At 40.9% G+C, this 16,654-nt stretch overlaps 2 protein-coding genes across 3 annotated transcripts; both read left to right on the top strand.

The window, feature by feature from the left end:
• The first annotated feature begins 61 nt into the window (after positions 1–61).
• Positions 62–6,860, top strand: sars2 (seryl-tRNA synthetase 2, mitochondrial). The gene is made up of 16 exons (XM_052078958.1): positions 62–365; positions 455–550; positions 1,181–1,210; positions 1,317–1,457; positions 1,552–1,606; positions 1,694–1,760; positions 1,935–2,040; positions 2,136–2,183; positions 2,286–2,394; positions 2,790–2,835; positions 2,919–3,006; positions 4,301–4,413; positions 4,505–4,598; positions 4,850–4,942; positions 5,027–5,092; positions 6,045–6,860. Exons 1-16 carry the CDS (start codon positions 96–98, stop codon positions 6,183–6,185), a joined length of 1,563 nt encoding a protein of 520 aa, XP_051934918.1. The 5' UTR covers positions 62–95; the 3' UTR covers positions 6,186–6,860.
• A 689-nt stretch (positions 6,861–7,549) lies between these two features.
• Positions 7,550–16,633, top strand: LOC127609202 (DNA ligase 1). 2 transcript variants are annotated; one of them, XM_052079014.1, is made up of 6 exons: positions 7,550–7,843; positions 9,996–10,042; positions 10,133–10,202; positions 11,676–11,741; positions 12,955–13,832; positions 15,044–16,633. In XM_052079014.1, exons 1-6 carry the CDS (start codon positions 7,798–7,800, stop codon positions 15,110–15,112), a joined length of 1,176 nt encoding a protein of 391 aa, XP_051934974.1. In that variant the 5' UTR covers positions 7,550–7,797; the 3' UTR covers positions 15,113–16,633. The 2 variants fall into 2 exon arrangements, with proteins under 2 accessions (XP_051934974.1, XP_051934975.1); XM_052079015.1 differs by having other exon boundaries at positions 7,561–7,843; positions 9,996–10,036.
• The last annotated feature ends 21 nt before the right edge of the window (positions 16,634–16,654 follow it).

Below are 16,654 nucleotides of genomic sequence, written 5' to 3'. Positions count from 1 at the left end.
ACATTTTCCACACTGTAAAGCGTGGTTTTCAGTGCCCACCGCGTGTATTTAGAAATTCCTACTACAATGAATGTGCCAACTGTCATACAACCAACATGGCGACATACCTGGGCGCCTTCTCCTCGTCTCGAAGCTTTATAAAGTTTCTATTGACGCCGGTAGTGCGACATTTCCCAACGCCGAATGTGTGTTTAATGGTCCCCCGTCACTTTTCTCATCGGAGCAGCTTATATGAGCATGTTCGAGAAGGATATAGCGATAAGCCAGAGCTGGACATGAGAGCAGTGTGTGATCAGACCGACAAAGTCATAGCTAATGTAGAGAGCAGGAAAGGCGAGCTGTGCGGGCAAGACGTCAAGGAAATTGTAAGTGGACGGGGGGTGGGGTTCATATTTTGGTGTTATCTCCAGTTGCGTTTTCTCGAATTGTTGACATGCGTGTGTGTTTCTTTCAGGTGTGTGTGTGGCAGCAGCTCCAGGCAGTACGAAGGGAAATCTCTGAGCTGGAACAGCAGAAGCAGCATATTAGTGGAACGGTTAAAGCTTTAGTGGTCAGTAAAGATTTATGTAGTGATAGTGAGATGAAGCCTCACAAAGCATCACATCAATTGAGCCACATGGTTCGCAAATGGTTCATCTCGCGTAGCTTCTATGGCACGCCAAACCACCTGTTGGCCAGGTGTATAATCACAGGCAGCGGTATCCTATCCACATCGTCCCAATTTTAGAATATGCGAAGCTATCACATAATGTGTACAAATGGTTAGGAGTTACAAAACATTAAAACAACAACAACAAAAAACGACCCATTTAATTTCTCCACCTCAAGTGTACATGCCTAGTACAATATATTTATTCTCTGGGTAAAATTTCCCCAAATAGTAGCATTAGATGATATGGCAAGCTGTATAATGTTTGAAGTTTTTAAGCAGGTAGAGGACAGTGAAAGGTTTGTTAAACCAGAAGGAGCACACCGAAGAATTATTATTACATAGTCATAGAATTCTTAATAATCAGCTCAACACCTTATTCAGATTTATGCCCATCCCTGACTTGGACACAGTAATATATCTGCATTTTTGACCTGTACATATACATTTTTGCATGTCTGTGTTCATGCACGTGTTTCTCTGGGAGCAAGAGCCAGAAACATGAATTTCACAACAGTCATCTGTTCTTAGGCAAAACACAGAAAGGAAGCCCTCGCCGATGTAAGTCAAATGTTATAATTCTTCAAATCAAATAATTCTTTACAAATATTGAATGGATTAATTCCATTAGACTTTTGCTCCTAACATACATGCCTTCACCACACAGCTTCCGGAGTACAACCAGGCACTACTGAAAGGTCGAGAGGTCCGTAAAAGACTCAACCATCTCTATCCCCGAGAGACGCAACTGGATCAAAAACACTATAGCCAAGCACTTCGCCTGCCCAACACCACACACCCTGATGTTGTGAGAATTCACTGAAAGTCAGATGCGCCTAAGAGCTGTTTTATTCTCTATGTGGAGCATGATATTGTTGACATTTCAAATGTTTCCTCCTTAGCCCATTGGAGATGAGAGCCAAGCAAAGATAGTGGAGTTGGTTGGACAGAAACCCAGTGAGTGTTGTGAGCCGCTTTGATTATTAAATGCATTCTTTACATCCATGTGTGGTATAGTAAAAATAATGTCTTTCTTTCTTGAAGAATTTGACTTTAAGCCCAGAGGCCATGTTGAACTGGGGGAACAGTTGGGTGGCCTCATCAGGCAGAGGTGATGATGACTCTTTTTTGTGCTGTCGTATCAATCAGATGTCTTTTTCTTGATTGACCATGTGGGCTGGTAACGGCAATGACATTTACATTTGGAATGAATCTGGTTGTACCTTTTTAAATGATTAACCAGCCGTGTACATTTGCCTAAGTCCACGTCTTTGCTCTGCTTCAGGCATCTTGCTCATGTCTCAGGACACAGATCTTACTATCTGTGGGGGGCAGGGGCCAGACTTCAGATTGCGCTCCAAAACTTTGCACTTGACACACTGCAACGCCGTGTAAGCTGCTGAATGATTCGCTATTGGTAAAACAAATTTGTATGGCCTAAACCTCTGTATTTATTATATGTAAATATTTTTGTTGGCTCTAACAGGGGTTCATTCCCTTGGTTGTACCTGACATGCTGAAGAGTGCAGTGTTTGTAAGTAGCATACTCACTATTTTTGGTCTGCGTGTTATTTGGACTGCATGACACATTTATTAATTAATTTTATAAAAATCCACACGTTTGTCTTGTCTGCAGGAGGGATGTGGCATGCAGCCCAACGCCCATCGCTCTCAGGTCTACTCACTGGACCCGGCTCGTTTCCCAGACTTAAACCTGGCTGGTACCGGAGAAGTCGGAGTGGCAGGTCTTTCTGGCTATTTTGTACATATTTATTTTCCCTCTAGAAATAACTGAACTTTACGCTTGCTTACCAGCACTACTGCATACATGCTCATGACAGTTTTTGATTTGTTGATGATACTTGTGTAAACAGGGGTCCTTGGTTCTGAGTTAGCGACATATGGCATTTCACGGTTGCGACTGGCATGCAATGAACTAGTTTGCAGAGCAGTGTAAGAATACGTCGTCATATGGCGCAAGAGGCATGCTCAATTCCTGCTGTACTTGCTCTTTTTCATTTGATTGGTTTATATTTAAATATGGCCTCGAAATGAGATTCATCATGTTGACTTTGAATGGGCCTTCAAGGGAAGGAACTAATTTTGCACATGCTCAATGTTTGATTCCTCTCCGCCCCAGGTTATTTCATGGATCATGCAGTTAATTTGAAGGACATGCCCGTCAGGTAACAAGTGCTCCCTCACTCCCCGTCAAATGGTGGTGTTTGAAATATTACTAGCTGACATGATTTGTCGTCTCCTGCTTCAGGACAGTATGCAGCAGTACGTGTTACAGAGCAGAGACAGACACAGGGAGAGAGACCTGGGGCCTCTATAGAGTTCATCATTTCAATAAGGTACGTACAGATAACTTAATCAGTTGCTACATTAGGAAGCCGTACAATCAAATGACTGTAAATCCAGTGCTAAAGCTGTTGAAAAAAAAAAAGATTCACCCCATTCCAAAAGTACTGTAAGGTTGCTTTGAATCAACACTGTCTTGTCTTGAAACCTCAATCAGATAAGCAAATGTTTGTCATATTTAATAGCAGCAGATTACTCAACAGATTCAAACGTAAATGCATCCAATTTGATTTTTGGGATGTGGCATTTATCCTATGGACTTACTTGATATGTTAAACATAAATTAAAAACAGAATACAATCATTTTCATATCATGTTTAACCTATAAATTAATTAAATACACAACAAAGTCACAATATTTAATGTTCAAGTTGATAAAAATGTATTGTTTGGAGCAAATATTCATTACCTTTTATGGCTGTTCCAAAAAATATGGGACGGGTGACCAAAAAGACTGCTCATCAATCACCTGTTTGGAACATCCCACAGGTAAACAGGCTAACTGGGAACAAGTGGGGGTTCCATGATTGGGTACACAAGCAGCTTCCTTGATATGCTCAGTCATTCACAAACAAATATGGGGTGAGCTTCACCTCTTTGTGAGCAACTGCGTGAGAAACTAATCAAACAGTTAAAGGACAATGAAATTATGGATGACATGTCTAGAATGGCCTGCCAGCAGTCCAGACCCGCCTCCCATGGAAAATGTGTGCCACATTATGATGCGTAAAACAGAGACCCTAGACATCTGAAGCTGTGCATCAAGTAACAATTGGGGGACAAAAATCCACCGACAAAGCCTAGATAATTAGTGTGCTCAGTTCCCAAACATTTATTGAATGGTGTTAAAAGAAAATAGGATGTAAGACATTGGTAAACATGACCTTGTCCCAGTTTTTTAAGAATGTATTATAGCCATAAAATTTAACAGTTAATGATTATTTTCTAAAAATAATAAAGTTTATCAGTTTGAATATCTCGTCTTGGTAGAGTATTACATTAACTATAGGTTAAACATATTTTGCAAATCGCTTTTTTTAACTTCATTAGGATTGTCTTTGAGATGGATTGACACTGTAGATACACTATTAATCTTATGAGGGATTTGTCAAAGCCTACTAAAGTACGGCACTCGCTTCAAAATTGTTTTGTTTTTTTTTTCTTTTATATTCTTCGTATAAGTGACGGGATAGTAACAAAGTAAGAATTCAATTGCTCAGTGCAACCATTGTTTTTTGTGTGCATAAGACAATAATGAGTTTAAAATGGTGTTATTTCTGTGTCTAGGTCGAGATGTTTGGAGTGACAGCAAATGAGACAGGTGAGGAGAGTGCTCAGCTCCTAGAAGAGTTTGTCTCCTTGCAAAAAGAGATATTTTCTGCCTTGGAGCTACACTACAGGTCAGAAAAGGCACACAATAAAATCCTGCAGCAAATCGTTGATCACCGATTTTTTTGTGTAATTGGGAGTGTTGTTGTTTTTTTTTTCTAGAGTGTTGGACATGCCAACACAGGAGTTGGGTCTTCCAGCCTACAGAAAGTATGACATTGAAGCCTGGATGCCCGGGCGGAACAGTTACGGCGAGGTCAGTTACATAATACAGTGTTACTACTGCCACTGTTATTATACAGCGCATTTAGTGATCTAATTTCCTTGTTTATACACGAAAGCAACCACCTGAACCGAAATAAAATAAGATAAGATAAGATATCCTTTATTTGTCCCACACTGGGGAAATTTACACATTTTAATCTAAGGAAATTAGGCAGTATATAATGTTGTGCTTGCCCATTGTAATAGTTTTCACAGCATTGCAATCAAACTGATGCCTTTCAGATTTCTAGTGGTTCGAACTGTACTGACTACCAGAGCAGACGCCTCAACATCCTGTATGAGAGAGATGATGGCAGCCTGCAGTATGCGCACACAGTAAGACTGTAAATTAGATTCTGTGGTGTTTCTCCTGCTGGTTTAGCACCCAGCATACCTGCTTGATGTGTGTGTTGTTTTTAGGTGAATGCCACAGCATGCGCCATCCCCAGAACAATCATTGCCATACTAGAGACTCACCAAACCAAGGTAAGATTTAACAGCTTTAGATTGAAGATACTTGCGTCGTAAAATCTATGTATACCAACTGCCCTTTCTATGCAAAGTTAAATCTTGAGGTTACATCAAATTCATTCAAATGTCATGCAGAATTTCCTTTGCAGTCAATAAAGTAATTCCTAAACAAGCCTAACCTGAAAGCATCTTCACTAAATCCAATAAAATACTGCAGTGTATTCTGTTCAAATGGCTCCCCCTATTTAAAGGGGGAGCTGCTGGTCTCAACATGCTATTCTGATCAATGTTGCATAAGTGAAATAAGAGTTGAGCAGAAAAATCCACCCTTTTTTAACCTCTTCAAGGGGCAACGATTTTGCCACTTTCTGTCAACGGAAAATGCCATCAGTTGCTCAGGTAACAACCAATCATGGCTAAGCCTCAGAAAACAGGTGAGCCATGACTGATCATTACCTGAGCCCTGAAAAACTGGGAAGTCATTTTCAGTTGACAAAGTGGCAAATTGGCCGCTCCCTGCGATGGCTAAAAACGGGTTGATTTTGCTGCTTAACTCATATTCCAAAACCACGGAATTAATCAAAGTATGTGTTAAGACTAGTAGAGGCACATAAAACGTTACTGTAAAGGAAATGTTTGGGCTTGACTTTAAGCATACAGATCCTCCATGTTGTCCTTACCGCCAAGAATGATATGTATACTATCAGTGGACAGTTAATTACATATAGGGTCTCGGTTATAATCAGATTCTTCTGGGGTCATTAATTAAAGTTTTATAAACATATTAAATAATCCTGCGAATACATTCAATGATGGTACACTCAGGAATACGTCATGAAATATGAGGAATGTCGAACCCATGGTCAACCACATTTTACTAACAAGCAGTTGAGCCTGTATCCCTAATTATATGAGGGTAAAACAGTTTAGATACATGATCACAATTTCTATATTTCTGTACCCACAGGAAGGATCAGTGATCGTCCCCAAAGCCTTGCAACCATATTTGGGTCTTGAAATAATTGAGAAGCCAAAGTACACTCCTCTGAAATACATTGGTCCCAACCAGCCAAGCCGCCCGCCCAGGCCTTCTCCCACAATTACGTGAAGTCGACATTGGGAAGATTGTGTTATTATAACGTATTGCAGTGAGCGTAATGATCACTTCCTGTAATGCGGTATCTCAGTGATGTACATTGCAATTCACCTCAAGCATCTCTTTTTTTCTGAGGGTGCCCTTGAGGTTTGTCGATGTTAATCATTTGACAGAACAGCAAGGATTACGGTACCTTCAAGGACAGTTTACAACATCGTAATGCTTTATTCTCCATATTTTTTTTAAAGACTTAAAACATGGAATTATAGGAACTGAGAATTGTTTGTCTGTAAAATGTCTTCTAATAGTTGGCTACAGCAAAAACGTTTTGGGAGGCACATGAATATTGTACTTATTTAAAAAATGTCAGCAACTATTAATGAGTAATATCCAAGACTGGATGACTGATGGCTGGTTCACATTTATCACGATGAATGTTTTGCATTTACCGTCTGTTGTGGTGAGCGGTGCATTTGGTGTCTGGGTCTTCAGTGGATTCTTTACTGAGTTTAATCCACCATGTACCTTAGAATGTTGCAGTTATAGAAACTATCAGTACTGTACTACACAGAAATGCAAGACAGCAGCACGCAACTGTCATGTACATCATCTGGTGCAATTCAAAATGACCTTTCATCTGATATGATAAAATCATCAAACTTTTAAATAAAACATACTCACCACAGATGTTGGTTTCCAATTGTAAGAATATCCGAGAAAGGCTGCAAAACAGTTTTGCTCGTTAAAGTTAGGTGGAACAAGTTTTGCTATGATCAACCAGACAAAAATAGTCAACGCCGGCTGACCCTGCAAGGAGGAGTTTGAAATCTGATTAGTTGAATAAATGTTTCAATTCCATTGCAAGTATTTTAAGTTACTTTGGCCAACAGAACTGATTCTAAAGGTTAAATTGATCCTGGAGTGTGCACATAGTGACCGCAATTAGATCGGAGGAAAAACTACCGTATGCACTATTGGAAACAGTGCAGCCAAGAGAGCCACTATAAAATGATGCGAAAGGATTTGGAAATCAATACAATTTCATGGAACAAATATTTTAGTGAAGTTCGTAAATTTGCGTCGATGTCATTTGTCTTGGCCATCAGAGAGCGAGGATAGTGTTCGTCAACAAAGTGCTGTAATACATCACAAACGTATACGAGTGAGCGCTGTCTGCCTGTAGGGGGCACCAGAGCTCAACACAGCGCGTACCTGACGTTCTAAGTACGTAGAGTATTGCATTTACATCCCTACTGATGGAAAAGAACATGAGCAAAATACATGCAGTCATAACATTTGAATGCAAGTTTTTTTTTACATAACAATAACGGCGAATATTAAAATAGCAGTCAATTAGACTCTGGAGTTAGTCTATAAGCCACGTTCCATTTGATTTATTGACAAAGTACAGGTTACAAGATTTAGGATTTAGGATTGAGGCCGCCGACGTCACTTGACCCAACACAAACGCGCGCGCGTCCACGCCGCTGTGCTGTGCAGCCTCTGCTCAGTTGCTCTCTCCTCTGCGACGGTGTTACGTATGTCTAGTGTGTGATGACTGGCACCTACATCCAGCCCGCGGTTTGAAGGATATCTCCTGGAAGGAACGTCTTTTTGAGGTCCTATGGGAGTTCTGACAGCCGCAGTTTGTCTGTTGGCAGCCGTGGGAGGTCAGTGGTTGTCATATTTCGCTGTTTTTCCACTTTGTCGGACAAATGTAGCGGGAATTAATGCTGAAAATGTCTGAATGGTGACTGCATCTTTCCCGTATAAGACCCAGCGTGCTCAATAATAAAATTACCTGTATGTGTCATTTGTTATATGCCTGTATTTTAGCCACTGGGGCGTTACTACCAGTTTTAAATATTTATATTTTGAGATGGAATCAGATGGGGCTTAAATTCGCCGTTTTGCAATACGCAGAGAAGAGAAGGACACCATGTGGGCGCTGCTATAAATTCTCCGAGCGTGTGCAGCCTTTGGTGTTGGTGTGTACGGTATATGGCAAACCCTCGCAGTATCATTCGATATTTTTGATATCCAACGTATTAGGTCCATGCAGTGGCGGTCCTAACTCGAATTGCACTTTGTGCAGAATCCCTATTTAAGCCGTCCACAACGCCAGAGCTATTACGTACACACACACAAACACGCACAGAAATTGTGTGGGAATGCTGAATAAAATTATGGAAACGTGGAATGACATTAAAAGATATGGAATTATGTGGAATGATTTTAAATGATTATGGAATAGATCTGGAATGACATTGGAAAGATGGAATGATTTGGAATGATCTTACTCAGAATCATTTTTACTGGCCAAATGTGTAAACGGATGTGAGGAATTTGGCTCTCGTAGTTTGAGCTACACTGGTATAAAAACAAAGAACAATAAAAAATAATTTAAAAACGAGATGTGGAATGGTGTTGGTGAAAAAATGTGAAATCTAATGGTGAAAATAATTTGTTTCAACAATTTCATCACCAAACCTCACCCATTTGGCTTGTGTTATATGCATTTAGGAAAAACAATTTTACAGACACGACATGTCATTAAACAATAGAAAATAATTTCATGTCAGGTTATTTTTTTATTTTATTTTTTTGGTTATCTTATTTTGAGGAACATTGCAACAACCAAAACCCCCAGCCATGCCGCCCTGTGCAGCAAGACATACTGCTCATGTCAAAAACCACCTGCAGGTCCATAAACTCTCTTTTTTCTCACTAGCAAGACATTTGTAGGAGACTAAGTCAATGCAGAACATATTTCGAGCCTTATACTAGAGAATGCAAGTGCTTCTCCTAATGCACTAAATTGAAGACAAAGAGGGCACGAGTAGCACATGGACCTGAAAATGGGTATCAAGGATTTGGGGATAAGCGCTCTTTTCCCAGTGGGACAAATCCTGTTCCTGGGAGAACAAGCTGACATGGCTGGTACCAACAAGGGAACATTGGTACCAGCCGTTAGCAACGGTTTGCAGGTTTATGCTTTTGTTGCAGTGTGTCACAAGGTAGCAATAATCAATGTCATTTGACTGGCGACCAATCCGTGGTGTACCCCACCTCTTGCCCAAAGTCATCTGGGATAGGCTTTCTGATTTATGAATGTTAATGTCTATCACATAGTTCTTTAAGTGCTGCTTTTGTTATAATGAATTTAGTGTGTGTCAGACTTGCTGATCTTTCCACCTTGTTAGCCTTTCAAACAGCCTAGGGTGCGTGAGTGTCATTTGCACATTTTTTCCTCTTTTGTCTATTGGTCAGTTGGGATTTTACCCATATGAACTTTAACCACAGCTTTTTGAAATCAGTCACTGCCAAAAGTTACGGCATAGTCGGCAAGATGAACCTGTCTTTTCTGATTCGAAAATTGGAAAATAATTCTGCAGATATTTTCCTTTTTTGATCTGTGTTGAGAAAGTCAAACGCATTATGTCCAACCATCTACAGCATCGACTGACATTTAGCTTGCAGGGTAGTGCTGCACTGCTTAGGTTACCTTTAATGATATAATGGCAGAAAGGGATTGGAGACAGATTTAGCCTCAGATGGAAACTACCTCCAGGCTTGTGCCTCTGGGGACAGTGTTTGCGCTTGTGTGTTATTGTGACTGTGTGAGCATGAGAGAGATGTAAGCTTCTTTGCTCTGCCACTTCACCAAGGGAACAGTGATTAGTTGGTAACAAGTCCTCCCTCACCGACAGCATCAGATTCTGCTTGTTTTTGTTTTTCTTCATTAGTTTGCCATTGTGGCAGAAATATAAAATATGATTACCGGTACTCTAATTGTCCTTTATTGATTTTTTTTTGCTCCAGTGGGGTGTCGGCCAGTAATCTCACCACTCAATGATGCAAAGGTCAGAGTTGAGCCTATGTTTATATTATTTTTCTCCTCTGTGATATTTACTGAATCTTCCTTATTTACTCCACTGACATTTTTTTTTTTTTTGAAGGTTGAATGTATCATTCAAGAAACTCTGAATGGGGATGGGTCGCAACATGAGTGTGACCCTCAGCGAGCAGGTGATATCTGTAATTGCCATTCACGTATTCTGTGATCAAATATCGAGATACTATATGATATTCATTCTGCTATATTATCATTATTGTCATTTTTTCATGCTTTTGTCTGTAAACATCCCCAACAGCCACGCAAGTATCGTACATTAAAACAATTAAAGACCCTTTAAATCAGTGGTGTCAAACTTATGTCACATTGTGGGCCACATACGGCCTCGGTAGATGTAAAGTGGGCCGGACCATTAAAATTATTATGTTTTGGTCTAAAGAAGCACAAGCACATTAGGGAAATGTTGAAATTTAATGAACATTTTTGTCCAAAACATTTCATGAAGCTCCTTAGATTTCCTGAAGCAAATGTGCAATTTACTTTTATCTGTAAATTGCACCGATAGCACAGATAGGCCTGATCAAACCTCCTTGCCGGCCGGTTCCGGCCCGCGGGCCGTATATTTGACACCACTGCTAAATGAACAATGAGGAGGACATTTTTCTTGTTTGACAGATACACCTTTTGCATCTCACAATTGAACAAACTGTAACCCATGTGTCAAATGATATTAACCCTTTCAACAACAACGAGCTTTATGTATAGGAATTGTTGTTACGATTATATTTAACTCATTCAATCCCAGCCATTTTCACTGGAGCAACCCTCTCAATCCCAGCGTTTGACTGGATTTTGACTGATCTTGCATGGCCCACAGAATATTTGGTTCTAATACTATATAAACATGGAGCCTACCAAAATAAGGTTGGACTCTCTTCTTTCAGCAGGAAAAAATGTTGTTTCTATCTTTTTCCGTTCTTCAGCAATCGGCATTACAAAAGCCAAGTTTCATGAAAATGGCAATTCCTGGGCAAAAAACTGAGAAAAAGAGCTTTTTGTAAAAGCATGCATTTTAAGCACATGATGCACCACTGCCACCTACTTGTCGCTTTTTTACATTATTTACAATGCAAATGGCTTATTCTCATTTACAGATTGCATTAGACCCTCCTCCTCTCTATGACGCAAAAAAAAAAAGACTTAGATGTACAAGTACGTCCTTGGTCGGCGGGGCCTAATTTCAAAAAGACGTACAAGTACATCTTGTGGAATGAAAGAGTTAATATTGTGTTCTGTTGTATTATTGTTATTTTATGTTAAATATTCTGCAAAGCGCTTTGCTATAGCTGCAGCTGTTGTGAAAGTGTGATATAAATTAAGATGTACCATATTTCTAATAATTTTCTGCATGCCAGTTTTTTTCTATTTAGGGTCACCCTTAAACTGTAATCAACTACTAATGTCGTGTAAAACGTTGTGTTGAACTAAACGATTGCACAACGCTCATAGCCTCAAATCCCTTTATGTCGGCACCAGCCTACATGAGCATGCCCTGCATTTGAATTTTGAGGTTACACTGAAATGATTTGCTGGTGGCAACTTAGTTTCGTGATGCTGTTGTGTGTCTTTGATTTGATTTTCTGCAGCGGAACTTGATGAAGTGCAAAGACACCAGGATCTTCTCGGGGAGCTGCAGAGGCTGGCTGATGAAGGTACACAGTGATTGTCCTTTCTCAATAAAATATGCAGTGAAATTCCCAATTATTGTAGGGAATATGTTCCTGACCCATCCCCGGTGTAAAGACCATATAAAAAGACACTTTTCATCACGTTACCTCCTCCACACAGTTTAAACACATTTAAACATGTTAAAACACCCGTTAACTTATTAAAGCACACTTTTCCAGTGTTCCTGAGCACTTGTTCTCACTCCTTTGCTGTCAGGAAATGGGAGAGTATTGTAAAAGATCACTTTGAGGGAACGAAAAGAAGGCTCTTTCACAATTAGGGGGCAAAGCGTCTTTGCTTCTAGCTTTTTGGCTGGGGGGCCGCCTTGACTTTTAAAATTTGACAGAAGGGCCAGGTCAGCACAAGCTATGGTACATAAAAAAAAAACAACTGCATTTGTTGACAGTCCATATCAAACATCAACAGAACAAAAGCATGAACGTACTGTATTAATATACTTTTTTAAAAGACAAACAGTGTTGTTGATGACCTATTCTGTTCATTGCTGCAGATGGGTTGTGATTAGAACAGTAGAAGTAAAGCGATACAGAGGTCCAAGGTGGTCGATAAGATCCCCCCCTTATCGAACCTTAATTGTGGACCAACCTTCGGTGGGCCGGATTAAAAAGACCAACGGGCCGGATCTGGCCCGTGAGCCGTAGTTTGCCCACCTCTGTTCTAGCTATTTGTCAATCCTGACTGAAGTTTAATGTCTCATCAAATATAATGTGAATTGCCATGGACGGGCTATTGGACATGAACATAAATGTCACGGTAACTGTAAATTTTCAAGTCACTGCCATTTTTGCACACACGGAGCAGTAACACATACAAACGGAGCCTACAAAATGACTCACAGGTATTTTTTCCTCTCTGCTCAATGGGAGCAATTACTGTTTCTGCAGCGTAGTTGGGAACAATACAATACAATACAATACATGCTGATTTATATAGCGCTTTCTAAGGTCCAGATCAGTATGCTGCAGCACACTGTAGTAAAAAATTGAAAGCACACATATTCAGCCTTGCTTGTATATATAAAGTAAAAACCCAGAAAAAAACAAATTGCTTAAAAATCAGCGATTGAGCATAGGGCACCAAAGATTAACAATGATACAGCGGGGGTTCAGTATCATGATATTTCTCCAGCTATTGTGTACAAATTGAAATGAGGTATGTTGTTGCTGACCATTGCAGAGAGAGAGCGGTATGAGTATAACCTAGCTGATGAAGAAGGTGATTTGGAGTCGAAGGATGACGACAGCGATGCGACCAAAACAACAGTGGAAGACGATCCCAAGAAGAGGGAGATGAATGAGCCAAAGATCGATGACACAGGGATCCACGATGACGAGGAGAGAGCTAAGCAGCTTGAGGAGCTGCTAGCCGAAGAGATCACCAAGAAGGAAAAGGACGAGAGGAATGATGACGAGCTCAAAGAGCTGCTGAGAGAGTTGAAGAAAAAGCGTTACGAGATGAAGGAAATAGGGAGCCCAAAAAGCAAGTTGTCAGAAAATGGTCAGGAGGAGGATGACACTAAGCAAAAGGCGGCAAGAGACAAAGAGGAAGCTCAGCAGGAGAGTGTTGACGATCACAGGAAGGATGAGTTAGAGCTGAGTGTGGAGAAAGAAAAGGTGGAGAAGGAGCTGAAGGAGCTGACGCGCAAGAATAGGCCAGAGGAGGAGAGTGCAAGAAAGGAGAAGCGGGAGGAGCTGGACGAGCTGGTTAAGAAGATGCAACGAGTGCAGGACGAGGCGCGAGCACAGGCGGGCGGCAATGGTGCCGACCAGAGCAAGCGCGAAGAGGACGGGGATGTTGAAAGAGGAGGTAACAATGGCGCAGGTGACAATGACGCGAGTAGCAAAGAGGGAGCGGTGGAGGTGAAGGAGCCGCAGCAGAAGAGAGTGATGGAGAAAGCCAGCGATGAGGCCACTCGCCAGTTTGAGAGAGAGAGGTTCAAGGACCAGGAGGAGGATGACGACGAGCCACATGGGGAGGATGAGGAAGATGAGGATGAGTACATCAGAGAGGATGAAGATGATGATGAAGGTGGTTTAGAAGATGAAGAAGGCGAGGTATGTCAAAGAAACAATATGCTGTTATTTTATCTTAAAATTTGCGTCATAATCATTTCCGTGGTAGGTCCTGGAGTTAAAAGTCAATCGCCTGGCTACTTTTTAGTTTTTGCTACATGTTCCGTGCTCAAATGACTTTTAATGAACACTGCGATCGGCTAGCAACGAGTTCAGGGTGTCCCCCACCTACTGCCCCAAGTCAGCTGGGATGGGCTCCAGCACGCCCGCCACCTTTGTGAGTCCAAGACATTGTTGCATCGCCACGGTGACTGTCTTTCAAGGTATTTTAGTATGACTCAACTGATCAAATAATTGATGAATTATTTCATTGATTGATTGGTTCACTAATAAATTTGTTAATTGATTTTTTAAATTATTATGAAATTTGTCATGAGGGTGGCCAGGTGATCCAGTGATTAACACATCGACCTTAAAGTGCAGAGGTACCAGGTTCAATCCCAGCTCCGGCCTCCCTGTGTGGAGTTTGCATGTTCTCCCCGGGCCTGCGTGGGTTTTCTCCGGGTACTCCGGTTTCCTCCCACGTTCCAAAAACATGCACGGCAGGCTGATTGAACACTCCAAATTGTCCTGAGGGGTGACTGTGAGCTCGGATGGTTGTTTGTCTATGTGTGCCCTGCAATTGGCTGACAACCAGTTCAGGGTGTCTCCCGCCTACTGCCCGAGGACAGCTGCGATAGGCTCCAGCACCCTCCTTGTGGGCATAAAGCGGATCGGAATATGAAATGAATCAATTTGTAATGATTTACCGTTTTCATTGTGTTCATTGGATGACTGATTTCTACTCCATGTATACGCTTTGTATGTAGCAAAGGTTGTTTTAAAGTGTGATATAATTCAGGTGAGTTGAGGTCAGCGAGCAGCAGTCAACAGTCGACAATTCCATATGCAAAATTGTCATGCGACTGTGCGGAAACGACTCTAAGGGGTAACTAAGTATCTGCGCCACAGAATCACCTTTATCATAATCTTGCCCTAGATGGTGGTCACTGGGCTGGCTGGAGAGCAACCAATGGTCACCCCATAGCTCCACTTCTATTTTCTTGTCAGTCCATTGTAAGGAACTTGATGCTATCCAAAACAGTTTCTTTTAATTTGCTAAATGTTTCCACTCCAAGTGAGGACTGTAACAGGAAACTTGACAATGTTGTCAGCATAAGTGGGTGCCGTTTTTCTCTCCTTTCCATCTGCAGGAGCTGCTGGAGATCGAAGCCCAGTTACGCAAAGTTGCCGCAGAGCTGAGAGAGCTGCGGAGAGGATAAACACCCACCCACACACGCACACACAGTTGCCCTTGGTTGCATTCTCATTCAAACATTCGGCTCCCCTGATTCCCATTAACATCCTCGTTGTCTCTTCTTTGGATGCAAAATGATTTTTGCTATTTTCCTACAGTTTTTTCATCACTGTTAACACAATGCTAATTTTAGTTTTGGTGCTCAAGGCGGCTCTCTGAATCCATGCTTAGTGGGCTTGTCACCATCATCTGTAAATGTTTAATTGACAAGTGGAATCAGCAACTGTCACAGATGCAAGCATTCAGCACTTTTATTTTAATGCCATTTTTACCTAGAAACTTTACATACACACGCCACACAGCATTTTGGGTGCCGAGTCACTAAAAACATGCACACAGTGCTTCTTATCTCAGAAATGACAACATTCTCTATAAGCAATGCGAGTGTCTCAATATCTGTTTTGTGCAATTAGCGATAGCTACATGTAAAGTGTTATGACTGTTATGTACAACTGATATTTCTACCCAAGGGTAAACATTCATTCTTTCAAGTAATAACTAGTGCTTCATTAGGCTCGTGTACTGTTAAAATCAGACTGTTTGTGATGAACGAGGGTGACACGAACAAAACACAGATGGATCTTGTACGTATGTCAGGTGTTGCACGTGGCATGTGGATGTACACGCTGTGTACGGGTAGGTTGGCGTACAGTCGATGGGAAATGATGTACTTAGAGCTTACAAGGTCTCAACGTGTCACTTGAGGTTCAGGACAGCTTTGCACTCTTAATAAGCCAAGGACGAGGCAGGGACGAGGAAGACACTAAAGCCATTTTCTTGTCTTTTGGAACACTAACGCTGAAAATAACCGCTGGACTGTAATCGCTCGGTGGTATGGCACCACGTTTGCAGTGGATGCTGTCTTGTTTTTTTTTGTGCTCGTGTAAATGTCATTGCGCCAAGGTCATACAAAGTAAAAAGCAAAAGCGCCCCCAAGAGGTCACTGCGTCAAATTGCACAAGGTACACCTTTTAACAGGGTTAGCAAGCAACTCAGTTAACTGCAATAATGCAATATTCACTGAGGCACACATGAATGCAATAATGAATATTAAACGAGTAAGACAATACAACAGGTATTTTAATACGCCATTAAAGTGCACATATAGTAATTATTTATTAAATATGTTCTCTCTTTTCTTTTTTTGTTCTCTATACAGCCAAGAATTGCAATCGGATGTGAACAAAAGTAAATAATCGTTAAGACGAAAAAATATTAGTACAACCCTTTCCAAAGATGATTGTTCGTTTCATAATTGAAAAACGGTTACTGTACTTTAAAGTTGTTTCCTGTACATATGTGTAAGATGTATCAACCAGCAAGGTAGATGAAGGATACGTCTGGAGACAAGTGATATTGAGGATATTTCAAAACCATTTAAAAATAGTAACAATATTTGTAATATTACTGGCTAATATAATGCTGTATTTTGTGCCTGCTGTGTCTTCGATGCTACTCATTAATCAATAAAAGTATATGAAACACGTTTGCTGCCAATTGTTTCTGG

This window comes from Hippocampus zosterae, chromosome 10 (genome assembly GCF_025434085.1).
Source record: "Hippocampus zosterae strain Florida chromosome 10, ASM2543408v3, whole genome shotgun sequence".
Taxonomy (NCBI): domain Eukaryota; kingdom Metazoa; phylum Chordata; class Actinopteri; order Syngnathiformes; family Syngnathidae; genus Hippocampus; species Hippocampus zosterae.
This window is presented reverse-complemented; position numbering and strand designations above follow the sequence as displayed.

What these genes read in the sequence shown, in the direction of transcription:
- sars2 (XM_052078958.1), top strand. Translation starts at nt 96, where the DNA reads ATGGCGACATACCTGGGCGCCTTCTCCTCGTCTCGAAGCTTTATAAAG. An exon ending in ACACCACACACCCTGATGTT is followed by an intron (nt 1,458 to 1,551) that starts GTGAGAATTCAC and finishes TTTCCTCCTTAG; the next exon opens with CCCATTGGAGATGAGAGCCA. An exon ending in GAGTTCATCATTTCAATAAG is followed by an intron (nt 3,007 to 4,300) that starts GTACGTACAGAT and finishes TTCTGTGTCTAG; the next exon opens with GTCGAGATGTTTGGAGTGAC.
- LOC127609202 (XM_052079014.1), top strand. Translation starts at nt 7,798, where the DNA reads ATGGGAGTTCTGACAGCCGCAGTTTGTCTGTTGGCAGCCGTGGGAG. An exon ending in TCAATGATGCAAAGGTCAGA is followed by an intron (nt 10,043 to 10,132) that starts GTTGAGCCTATG and finishes TTTTTTTTGAAG; the next exon opens with GTTGAATGTATCATTCAAGA. An exon ending in TAGAAGATGAAGAAGGCGAG is followed by an intron (nt 13,833 to 15,043) that starts GTATGTCAAAGA and finishes TTCCATCTGCAG; the next exon opens with GAGCTGCTGGAGATCGAAGC.